Below are 12356 nucleotides of genomic sequence, written 5' to 3' on the forward strand. Positions count from 1 at the left end.
GACGAGCAGCAACCGCTGCCGAAGAAATTCGAGACGCCAGAGTACTAATATCTAAGGCCGCTTCGTTGATATAAGTGGCCGAGTCCCGGAGATTGCTGATCAACTCTGTATGCTCCGCTGAACAGTCGGGATCGAGGGACGTCTCCAACGTATCAGCCCAGCGCTCCATAGCTCTGGCAACCCAGCAAATGGCCATAGCTGGCCGCGCTGCCCCCCCTGCAAGGGAATAGATGGACTTCAGGCAGATCTCCACCTTCCGGTCCGTAGCATCGTTAAGGGAGGACATGGATGGCATGGGCAATGTGGCACTACGGACAAGGCGTGTCACATGAGAATCCACCTGTGGAGGTGATTCCCACTTGGCAAAATAATTGTCTGCAAACGGATACGCCACTGCTAAACGCCTTTGAGGCTGATATCGTTTGCCTGGCTGTTTCCACGCTTCCTCTAGGTGGTCAACTAATTGTCCCAAAAGAGAAAACACTGTGGTATCTCCTTTAACCTCTTTGAAAAAGGCGTATTTGGACTTAGACACCGGAGGTTCCTCATCCTCAATAATTAAAGCAGTACGGACTGCACGAATAAGGCCAGGTATATACACCTTAGACTTAGCGTCCGACTCTTTAGGACGGGGAGGTTCCTGGTCAGAAAGATCCAGAATCTCCCCATCATCGGACGTTCCGTCGTCTTCCTCATAAGGAGAGGACTGAGACGCCACCGGCCGCTTGTGGGGCCGCATCACAGACTCCCCTTGCAACACGTCTGACAACTGCTGTACAGAGCTTGTTAACGAATTAACCCACGCAGGCTCATGAGAGACCTGAGGAGGGGAAATAGGGAGACCGTGGGGTACCATTAATTGTCTCAGGAAACCCTGCATGGGTGACGACACCACTGACTGCTGGGACAATCCCATCTGAGTGAAGGCAGGCTGCGGAGCTAACTGGCCCACGAGGGTTGTAAGCGCTTTGGCGAAACAAGCCCAGGGCGGCTCCTGTACCGGAGCCGTGACTGTAAACGGCCACGTCAACGAATAACACTGCCGACATAGTCCCTCCGCACTACCGTCCCCCTCCGCTATAGGTACCTTGCATGCAGTACATAAAAGCTGGAGAGGAAAGTCACTTTCAGACATAATGGTAAGTATGTGACCCCTCTCACTGATACTCGTTAGTATAGTGTGAGACCACCCTGCAAGCACCGCACCGCAAGGGCTTTAGCAGAAAGAACAGGGACAGTTAAATGCTGACAGATAGAAAATAAAGTACAGGCAGCAGACGCTAGCATAGGTCACATACAATGCAAAGAAATCAATTCCTGCACTATCAGCGCTGATCCTCAACTACGCAGACTCAGAGCCTGGTAGGACACAGCGCTGCATACACAGACCTTAACCCACGGAGGAGAGGTATGCAGGGGGACCCAGACCGCGATGCCACCGTTCACCAGCGTCCAGCAGCGATCACCATGCTTTCGCCAAAGATGGCCACCGAGTAGCAGAGAGGAGGCCAGCCTGGGGGAGAAGCACTGACACAGGGCCAGTCAGCGCAGTGCAGAGAGGGCTGTGTGCAGCGGGGGAGGCGCCGGCTGTGAGACAGGGAAGGCGCGCTCCCCTGGCATGCATTTAACCCCTGGGACGCCGCAGTGCTACCGCTCTGCCGTGGGCCTGCTGTCCCAGGGGGGTAGTGGAAGCGCAGGTTAGGACCTGGCTCAACGCTGCAGCCAGTCCCCAGGGAGCCCCCTGCGGGACCATGTGTCAGCGGGGACCCACCGCGGGACCCCGCTGCTTACCTTTGTCCCCCTTGATTCCGGCCATGGTCCTAAACATCTGGGGTCACCGCTAGCTGTGACCCCAGATGCCTACCAGCATCCCCGGATCAGTACCGGCGTTCTGGTACCGGCGGGGGTGTAGGGAAGACAGCATGGACGTCAGGACTGACAGTCCATGCTGTACTTCCAGATGTGCAGCCACAGCTGCATTGAAGAAACTTCAGGGGCTCTTCATAGCCCCCCTCTAACAGGTGCATCCGACTCCGGCCGGGCACCAAACTAAACTGAGGTGCCTTGGCTCGGGGGCGGGGTATAGGAGGGGGACCCTAGTGCATCCTGGGAGGCTGAAACTTAACTCTATGGTGCCCGATGCCTGACGTCATCACCTATACCCCAAAGTATCCTGTGGATACCCTATGGACCCTGAAGTAGAAAAAGAAATGTTACTATGACAGAATAAAAAACATTTGCAAACAAAGACAAATATATAAAAACAATGTGAAAGAGAAATAGAAATAAACGTTTCTAGAAACAGGTGAAATGCTGCGGGTCAGACTGAACGGCCAATTCATTAACGCCCGATATTAATCTCTTACACTGCAGCTAATATTTATATGTTGCTATAACGACCGCTCTCTCTTTAGACCCTCAATTTTCCCAATTACGGAACGCTACATGACTTTATTAGACGCCCATGACTTTATTAGACTCCTCGTATTTTGCAGTCTCCAAGCAACGTTTCAGCAAGATTCCCTGTCTGCGGACATCTCTACATGGGATCCACATGTAGTAACACAGATAACAGAATAATATCATGATGCCGACTCACCTCAGGAAATAGGACATATATGTGTAGGGACAATTCACAGCACCAAACCCAGACAGAAGAGCCATCAGTGTCACCCCGATGACTCCCACCCTGCTGATCAGCTGCTCAATGGACAGGATCCCTGCGGGAAAAGAGACATCAGCGCAGCTGGGAGCAGACATCAGAGCGCTGCAATACTGGTTGTGTAAAGTCAATCACCAGAAACACAGATAGCTGAGGAAGAGACGGGCACAATCCGGGACACAACATGCGCCTATATTTAAGCTTACATGGAAAGTCCATGAGTTAGTATGCTAAGATGGCGGCCACTGCGGGTGAGTGCTGGTTTATGCGTCACGGGGATGGGAGGAGTTTGGAAGATGTAGTGTGTATTAATAGCACAGAATGGGTTATGGCGTTTCTGGGTTAGTAAATAGCCAGCGTCGATGCACCCTATATAGCATTGCTAATCCACACGTACCATGTTTGGGGCTCAGTATTGGAAAGGGGTCACCCAGCTTCCAAAAGAAATACATAAACGTCAGCCACAAGATGCAGGCGAACAGCAGCCTCTGCCGATGCACTAAGGACAGGGAATACAAAGAATACACCATTAAAACCAGATTAGCCAAACTCATAATAAAAAGCACACATCACTGTACATAGCACACAGAATAACACGGTTTTATACAGAGAAATGTGGCAAAAATACACTAAAGCAAAACGTATATTAGAAGTGTTACAGGGGTGGGGGGTTTATTTTTGAAGACTGTCATATAGGAAAAAAAATAAGAGTTATGGTAGACTTACCTTTGTTAACTCGAGGTCCATAGGGTCCACAGGGATACCAGGGGGGAAATGTGGTTGGAGTGATCCAGGCACCAAACAGTTAAGCTTTCAGCTCCCAGAATGCCTCGGGTCCTCCTCCACATATAACCCGCCTCTGGCCACAGGCATTCAGTTTTGTAAACAAGCCCAAGGCAGGAGAAGAAAAGAGGAGAAAGGAAGGGCAATGTACACCAGAAACTCTCTCACAGAAGATGAGGGAATCCGTGAAGCCAGGTGCGTCAGGGTGGGTTCCCTTTGGACCCTATGGACCTCGAAGAAAAAGAGTTAACAAAGGTAAGTCTATATTAACTCTTATTTCCTTCTTCAGGGTCCATAGGGGGTCCACAGGGATACCATGGGGATGTCCTAAAGCAGTTCCCTTAAGGGTGGAGATGCTCCTGAGCAGAAAGAAGAATCCGCCGCCCAAAGGAAACATCCTGAGAGGCAAAGGTGTCAAAGGCGTAGAACCTAAGAAAGGTGTGGACAGACGACCACATGGCCGCCCCGCACAATTGTTCAGTAGAGGCACCACGTCAAACCGTCCACAATGGTCCCACAGACCGAGTGGAATGTGCTGTCACCGTGTTTGGAACAGGGACACCAGCCTGCGTGTAAGCCTGAGAGATAGTCATGCGCAGCCATCGAGCCAGAGTTTGTTTGTTAGCTGGCCATCCTCGTTTGTGAAAACCACACAACACAAAAAGAGCGTCTGATTTTCTAAAAGAGTTTGTACGATCCACACAGATACGGAGAGCACAAACCACATCCAGGGAGGCTTCACCTACAGAAAGGTCTGAAGACTGGAAGGCTGGAACCACAATCTCTTCACTCACATGAAAACAGGATACTACCTTAGGAAGGTAACCCACCCGTGTATGGAGGATAGCTCTATCCTGGTGAAGAATCAAAAAGGGGGAACGACAAGAGAGCGCTGCCAAATCAGAGACTCTGAGGGCAGAGGAGATAGCGAGGAGAAAAAGTGTCTTCACTGTCAACCACTTCAAATCTACTGAGTCCAGAGGTTCAAATGGGGGAACCTGTAGTCCCTTGAGAACCAAAGACAAATTCCACGGTGCCACCGGTGGGACAAAGGGTGGTTGAACTCGGAGAACTCCCCGAAAAAAAGTTCTAACATCCGGCAGAGAAGCGATCCTTTGCTGGAACTGAACTGACAGGGAGACTAGACCCAAAACCTCCTGAGACCAGCAGCTACAGCAGAGCACTGACAAGTGGTCGCTGGGTGTCTCATACACAGAGGAGGGTAGGAGGAGCAACCCGGACGCGGGAAAACCTCAGCTGGATCGGCGTCTTGGATGGGGGAGGGGCTGCCAGGGGAGAGCCTACCTCCCCTATGCTGTATTAACCCCCTGGGTGCGCTTGTATTCCATAGCACAGCGGCTACTACCTTCCCCGGCGCCTGACAATTATGCCCCGGTGGTCTTAGTGGGGGAGCGGACACACCAGTCGTCCCACTACAGCAACCTCCGGCGGGTCTCCACCGCCGGAGGTGCGGACTGCCACAAGCGGTTTCCCGTGAGTGCCTTACCTGCATCTCCATGTACCTGGCCGCAGTGCTGGGGGACAGCATCGCCGCTAGCCAGACTCTGCTGGTGCCCGCCGAAATCACCAGTCCGGTTACTGGTGTTGCGGCACCGGCAGAAGTAGATGGAGCAGCAACATCGGCGTCCATTAAGACGCCTAATGCTGCTTGCTCTGAAGAAAAAAATTAAAAGCTTGGACTGCTAAGCAGTCCCTCCTGTTAGAAGGTGCAACTGATCCTGCCGCACCAAGCTAAAAAACTGAATGCCTGTGGTCAGGGGCGGGGTATATGTGGAGGAGGACCCGAGGCATCCTGGGAGCTGAAAGCTTAACTGTTTGGTGCCTGGAATTTCCCCCACATTTCCCCCATGGTATCCCTGTGGACCCCCTATGGACCCTGAAGAAGAAAATAAAAACACACAACAACCAGCACCGTACAATATGGGTCATTTCATGCCAAGTGTGACAGTTGCACCCACCACCACATTGAGGGCCATAGTTTTGCTACTATTGCATATCGTGAACTAAAATATTCCCAAAGTTAGTCTGATATATATACAACCATGTAACACTGTATCAAAACTGGAGATAGTCAGGTGGGGACCCCTGGTCCACTTGACAAGGAACAACCCAAATGTAGTGTTCACTCTAGGTCAGGGCTCGACAAATCCCAGGGGCCAGGTCGCCATGGCTACCAGATTTTGCTGCCTGGCTACTAGATTTTGCAGTGAGGGAGGAAGCAGATCCTCATCAGCTCCGGCGGAGATTCGTGCCTATAGTATTGCGGTGTTCATATCATGCACAGGAGTGCATGTGCTGAGTGTCACCTGCGGTGACTGCTGTGCCTGTGTCCGTCCCGGCCTGCGCTGACGACTCATCTCCATCCTGGCCTGCACTGATCCCTGCTGTCTGTCCCAGTCTATGCTGATCCTCCTGTACGTCCCGGATGTCTACTGTCTCCTATCTCCGGCTGCATAGAGCTCTCCCCTAGTAGGGTCTATGCGTGGCCAGGGATTGCGGAGCGGCTTCAGAGGGATAGTGATGTGATCATGAGGGGAGGGGGGTTTTGTTGTACTTTCTGGCACCATTGTTTTATGTGAAATGTGGTCCGTTATTACTGAGGGTGGGGGGTGGAGCAGGGGAGCTGTGCAGAGCAGTGAGGGGGCCTCTATTTTACTGTATCCATTCAACTGTGACCATTTTGTGGACTAGTATAGTGTGTATAATGTGCTCCTTACTCACTCCTGTAATTTTTTTGGGGGGACAGTGATCTGGCTCCTACAATTTCATCCTGGCTCCTAGATTTTAGAAAAGTTTGTCAAGCCCTGCTCTAGGTGCACGGTGCTGATCAGTGAGGAGGGCTTGTTTAAATTTTCAAGGGCAAAATTTTAGACTTCATGTATCGCTACAGTAATAATACATCATGTCTAAAATTTTGTCCTTCAAAATTAAAATATATCCCTCCTCACTGATCAGCAATGTGCACCTAGAGTGAACGCTACATATGACAGCAACCAATCAGTTACGACAACTAGTTACAACAACTTTTTCCTGTGAACCAGCTTTTGGAAGTGTCCCCGACTAGGTTTTATACAAATCTAGTAACTCACAAGTCTTAGAGCTGCAATAGCACATTTATCACAACCTAACAATTACATATAGCATCAGGCGCACACTTCTTGGAGGTTTCCAGTTGCCAGCATTGGGCAGGGGCACTGCATGATTTCTGGTGGCCGGCCCCTTCCGCTGGGCAAGATGACCATACAGCTTGCTTGTGTCCGCAGATAATTCTAATCCCTTCCACCCCTCTCCTGCGCTGCAGGTTTCAGGTGTGCAGGAAGCACTAACAGTAACATACAGGGCCAGATGGAAGAAGGAAAGTGAGGGTAGGGGGGCTTTAACTGAAAGTGTGAGGGGAGGGTGTGAGCTATTATCTCCATGGTAGTGTGAGTGTATGGGCTAATCATTTTATGGAGAGTGGGAGCTTTCAATGTATTGGTCTTAGTGATGCTGAGGGCTACTTATTTGATTGTGGGGGAATCTGTATGATATACCGGCGGGTGGGAATGCTGGCGGTCAGAAGACCAACAGCGGCATCGCGATGGTGAAGATCCTGACAGGGACCAGTAAGTAACCTAACCCTCCCCCTCTCCCCCTTAAACCCACCCCGCATGGTGCCTAAACTTAACCTCTTCCAGGTGGTGCCTAACCCTAACCCCCCTTTCCCACACCCTAACCCCCCTTTCCCACACCCTAACCCTCCCCTGTCGGTGCCTATCCCTAACCCACTCCAGCAGGTCACTAAACCTAACCCTAAGCCAAACACGCATACTCATCTTTGGGATGCAGCCGGTCGAGATGCCGGCGTCGGTATCTAGATCCCTTCGGGATTCCGGTGTCGGCATTCTGACGTCCGGTATCCCGTACGCCGGCATCTTGACTTCTTGACTGGATCCAGATTGTGGATACTATTTAATTTAGTATTGGGGTCATGGTAGGGCCTAATAATCTAATAGCGAGGCTGTTTGGGAGCTATTACGTGAATGTAGGGCTGAGTGTGTGGAGAAGGTGGGCTGCTCATTATATGTGAATGCTACTAATCTAATATCGGAGCTGGCAGTGAAAAGTAAAAGTGGGTGCTATCGATTTAACGCCGGGGCAGGTTGGGGAGAAGGCAGCCTCACTCATTGCTAGATTTTCCATTTCATGTATCTGATCCTTTATCCAAACAGATGGCCCCAACATTCCAGAATCCAGAATCTTGCAGCTTCCACTACCTGCTGCTACGTAAGACATCAGTCACAGCAGCTAGTGAAAGCGACAAGAACAGTTTAGGAGAGAGCAGGACACTTAGGAGGTGCTTCATGGTGCTCTGCTCGCTAAAAGGGAGCTACATGGCTCTAATAGTGGTGCATGCAGCATAGTCCATTTATTTGAAGGGGAAGGGGAGAGTTGGAGACCAGCCTAGCAATGTCTAAATTGACAGCAACGCCCCATACACCGTTATGCCCAATGTAGTGGTGTGGCATGGGAACCCCTATAAATCCTGCATGTACCCCTGAGCACAGCACGGAGCACCTGACAGATAAGACAACTTTATCATGAGAAGCATACATTATATACACTGGTCCCAATTCTGAGTCGTACACAAAGAGGCCGCACCCGCAGTTTTAGGCACTGCTCATGCTTGTACGGCTGTATCAAGGGGAATATTCTAATCTCTGCAGATCAGGGCGTCTATTCAGGATAGCACGGAAGTCAGAGGGATCTCAACTTGCAGCTTATTAGGTGTAACCGAGCGTTTGCATAAATTGAAGCCTATTCAGAGGTGAGCGTACGCAAAGACCCGGCTATTTCACACAGATCGCTCGCACCCAGGATCGGGCCGGTGCAAATCAGAATCGGTATTTAATACCGCCGGCCGCATGGCCGGCAGTTTGATTCCCTGCAGCGTTAGGCCAACAGTGGAACAGATCCCGGCAGCGGCAGCCCGACAGTGCTGGAAATTCCGATCGTTCCCAGGTAAGTATGATCTAACCTAACCTACCCCCCTAACCTTAACCCTCCCTTAGGGGTGCCTAACCCTAACCCCCCCCCCCCCCCCCCCCAAGTGCCTAACCCTAATCCCCCCTCTAAGGGCCTAAACCTAACCCCCCCTTCCCCGCTGCCTAAACTTAAGTCTCCCAGGGGGGTTGCCTAACCCTAACCTCCCCCCCAGGGGTGCCTAACCCTAACCCCCCCCCTCCCCTAGCCTAACCCTAAGCTCCCCCGGGGGGTGCCTAACCCCCCCTCCCCTAGCCTAACCCTAACCTCCCCCCCGGGGGTGCCTAACCCTAACCCCCCCCTCCCCTAGCCTAACCCTAAGCTCCCCCGGGGGTGCCTAACCCTCCCTCCCCATAGCCTAACCCTAACCTCCCGGGGGGGGGGTGCCTAACCCTAAGTCCCCCCCAGGAGCCCTAAACCTAACCCCCCAACCCCCCCCCTGCGGCTGTCCGCTCGCGGCGCCCGCCATCCGCTCGATCGGGATGCCGGGCGCCGGTCTCCCGGCATCGGTGAAATGAGCGGCGTCTACATCTAGACGCCGGTCATTTCACCCTCCCCGGGATATGACAGTCGGGAAGCCGACTGTCTGTAATATGTCAGCCGGCTTCCCGATTGCATCCCGTGCAAATCTGTGCAGATAACTATAATGGCTGCTCCCACCACCAGATGTATAGGGGGCGGTGAAGCCGCACGGATACAGCTGACTGAATACGGGTAGAAATCCGCCACTATTTTCAATAGCAGACTCGGAAGTGCCCAGTTTGCGTGTGACACTGAAACAGGCCCACTGCTAGCAACACCCCACACGGAATACATACGGGAGACCGGCAGTCGGGATGGCGGCGGATAAAAGACCGACAGCGGCATCCCGATGCTCAGAATCCCGACAGGGGCTCCATAAGTATCCTAACCCTCCCTCCTTCACCCCCTAACCCTCCCTTCCTGGATCCCCCACACACACAGCCCAATTGCAGGCACAACTGAGGTAGCCATTATACAACCAACAACTATAATGGAGGCGGCCATTACACTGCCAAAACTCACAATGGCGGCGGCCACTGCACACGCAAAACACACTCAATGGAGGCGGCCATTACATGAGCTGAGTCCATGTTCATAGTGTGGCTGCCAGTGGCCATCAGTAAAAGAATAGGCTGTGAGGTACTTTACTTAGCACAAATCATTTACACTACACTTGTTGCCTAAACAGAGGCGGCAGCCATACTGTGAGCTGAACCAATAGGCATTACAATGCAAAACATTCATTCACTCGGGAACCAGTGATATAACTCAGTGCTGTAACAGGTCAGTGATGTCAGTGGTTCATAGTGAACAGTAGTGCCGCATTCACAAAATGGCTACCTCCCGAGTGAGCAAGCGACAGTGCCTTACAATTAATGCCTCGTAAACAGTTCATTTAGTCACATCAACTTTTAAATGTTATCGCTTCTTATGGATTTCACCCAGTTTATCCCTTTCTAAATGTTTATAAAAGTTTACACTTCTAAAGGAAGACCCCAACAGTGCATGTTTTATATGGGATCAGTATGTAATCCCGGCTGTCCGGATGTCTCCTGTCAAAATACCGACAGTGGCATCCCGATGGTTGGTATCCCGACAGGGGATGGGTAAGTATACCTACCCTCCCCCCTTCCCCCCCTAACCCTCCCTTCTTGTAGCCTAACCCAAACCCTCCTCGCACCCTAACCCTCCCCATTAGTGCCTAAACCTAAAGCTGGCCACACACTAGACCAACTTACATCCAACCAGCCAACTTGTTGATTGGTTGGAATGAAAATCTGGTAAGGAATGGGAGTAAATGATGATCAGCAATTTGCTCCTAAATGCCAGAAAACAGATGAAAATGGTCGGTCAGACAAGTTTGTTAAATGTTTGAGCTAAACTATTTGTTCAAACAACAGTTTTGGTCCATTTCCCAGAGTTTGGGAGCAAATTGCTGATTGTATTCCTTACCAGATTTTCATTCCAACCAATCAACTAGTTGGCTGGTTGGACAGATAATCTTTAGATGTGTGGCCAGCTTTAGTCTCCCCCCTTCGTGCCTAAACCTAACCCTCCCCCCATAGTGCCTAACCCTAACCCCCCCCAGTGGTGCCTAACCCCAACCCTCCCCCCTCCCCAAAACCTAACCCTCCCCCCCCCCCACGTCTAACACTAAGGGAGCCCTGGACTTACCTCATTCGGGCTGGCGTCCTTCTGTGTTCCAGCGTCGGGATCAAGATAGACGCATATCTTAATTCCTGTGACTGACTTTCAGCGTCAGGACTGAGACAGGCGGCATCGCGGCCACCGGTCTCATCACTACATCCCGTTTTCTACATCTCCTAGGTGTAATCATTACTGGCTTGCACAGATCCACAGGTAGTGCTACTTATTTCACTTGTGATACTGGGGAGATCTGTAAAACATGCACTGTTAGTGGTCCCTGAGGATTGGGGTTGGGAAACACTGCTCTAGGCCTTAGAACCAGAAAAGTGGGGTCATTCCTGTAATGTGCCTTATTCTGCTCCCACATCCGTGAGCTCTCCCACCCCTGCCCCCAATTGTCAGGCGGATGGAAGGTTTGTACTCACACAGTCGGATATTGCTCACCACAAAGTAACCAATGTAAAAACGGCACCAAGAAGACCAGCACCAGTAAGATCACGCACAGGTTCAGCTTCCAGTGGAAATATCGAGAGCTGAAACACAAGAAACATTATATTACATTATGTTCCGGGTGCACATTATGCTCTGACTACTAAGGTGTAAGGATAAGGAAAGAAATTGTGAATAAAAAATAAACAATGAAACCTGTATTACTATCCAAGTACTATCAGCGCCTATTGTTAAAATGCTCAACTCCCCCAAATCCAAGTCAGATTGAAACTAAACAGTGCGATGACACATATACTTAGCTCACCAAATGCTCATCATTGGTTAAAGACCTAACTGGCTAAACAGTGGACTTGGGGGCGCGACAAACGCAGCAATTACACCTGATCGAAGCAACAATTGAATAGCTCCGTTGGGCGCCCAAAGAACAATTAATTCACCCCCCAAATGTCTAATATGATGACATCAGTTATAATATTCCAAATGCACTTTACGCGGAATCAGTGGATTAGTACCCATTAGCCCAGTGTTTGCCGAGCGGGGAACAGGCCATTAACTCAATAGCTTTTCCCAATCAATTAACTTCAGGGCACATCCCGCAACTAACCGAATTCCCATCATGTATACCTGAAGGGGCATATTTACTAAATGTTGCAGACGTCGATCCGTGGCTTTGACCGATGCTTTACAAACGGCCATAGTAATTAATGCTAAATCAGACTTTTATGAAAAAACCATTTGCCAAAGGTGCTGATCAATGACAGCTTGGAAAATCTGTTGTTTGGGAAATCTGCCCCTAAATGATTATTTTTCCCTAATACAGTGTATGAGTGATATTGATCCATAAATATTTCCCAGTCATTTAAGTACCAATTGTCCAGATCCACAACCCCCTTACATACTGTATTCCTTACATATTATGCAGCCTTGTTTGCTTGTCATTGTTAGTGATATCACGGTCTGATAAATCTGAACCTGTAGCCGTGGGAGTCAGCCTATACCTCTGTCCCCCTGTGCCTGGCAATATCCTGGCCACAAGTAGACTAATCTCACCTCTATGTAATAAGTAGCACAGTGTAATCAGTGTCATGAAGTGCAATTAACTACTCTGTGGACAGTAAATCTCTCCTACAATAATCTATACTAAAACCATGATATGTAATAAGTCTGTATATTGCATGGGTAGGATATATGGAAAGATTCTCACAGACAACACGACGATAAGCGTTCTGTACATAACAATAATGTCACA

At 50.3% G+C, this 12356-nt stretch overlaps 1 protein-coding gene across 2 annotated transcripts in view; it reads right to left on the reverse strand.

Annotated features, from left to right (window-relative positions):
* Positions 1-12356, reverse strand: part of LOC148473144 (Golgi pH regulator) — a 56461-nt gene that overhangs the window by 44012 nt on the left and 93 nt on the right. For both annotated transcript variants that reach the window (XM_088460039.1, XM_088460038.1), the window contains exons 2-4: positions 11083-11190; positions 3060-3161; positions 2600-2720 (exon numbers count right to left, since the gene is read on the reverse strand). In XM_088460039.1, the coding sequence (XP_088316165.1) occupies positions 2600-2720; positions 3060-3114 (176 nt within the window). In that variant the 5' untranslated portion in view covers positions 3115-3161; positions 11083-11190. The remainder of the gene's footprint in view (positions 1-2599; positions 2721-3059; positions 3162-11082; positions 11191-12356) is intronic.

This window comes from Taudactylus pleione, unplaced genomic scaffold (genome assembly GCF_031769625.1).
Source record: "Taudactylus pleione unplaced genomic scaffold, aTauple2 ptg000963l, whole genome shotgun sequence".
Lineage (NCBI taxonomy): Eukaryota > Metazoa > Chordata > Amphibia > Anura > Myobatrachidae > Taudactylus > Taudactylus pleione.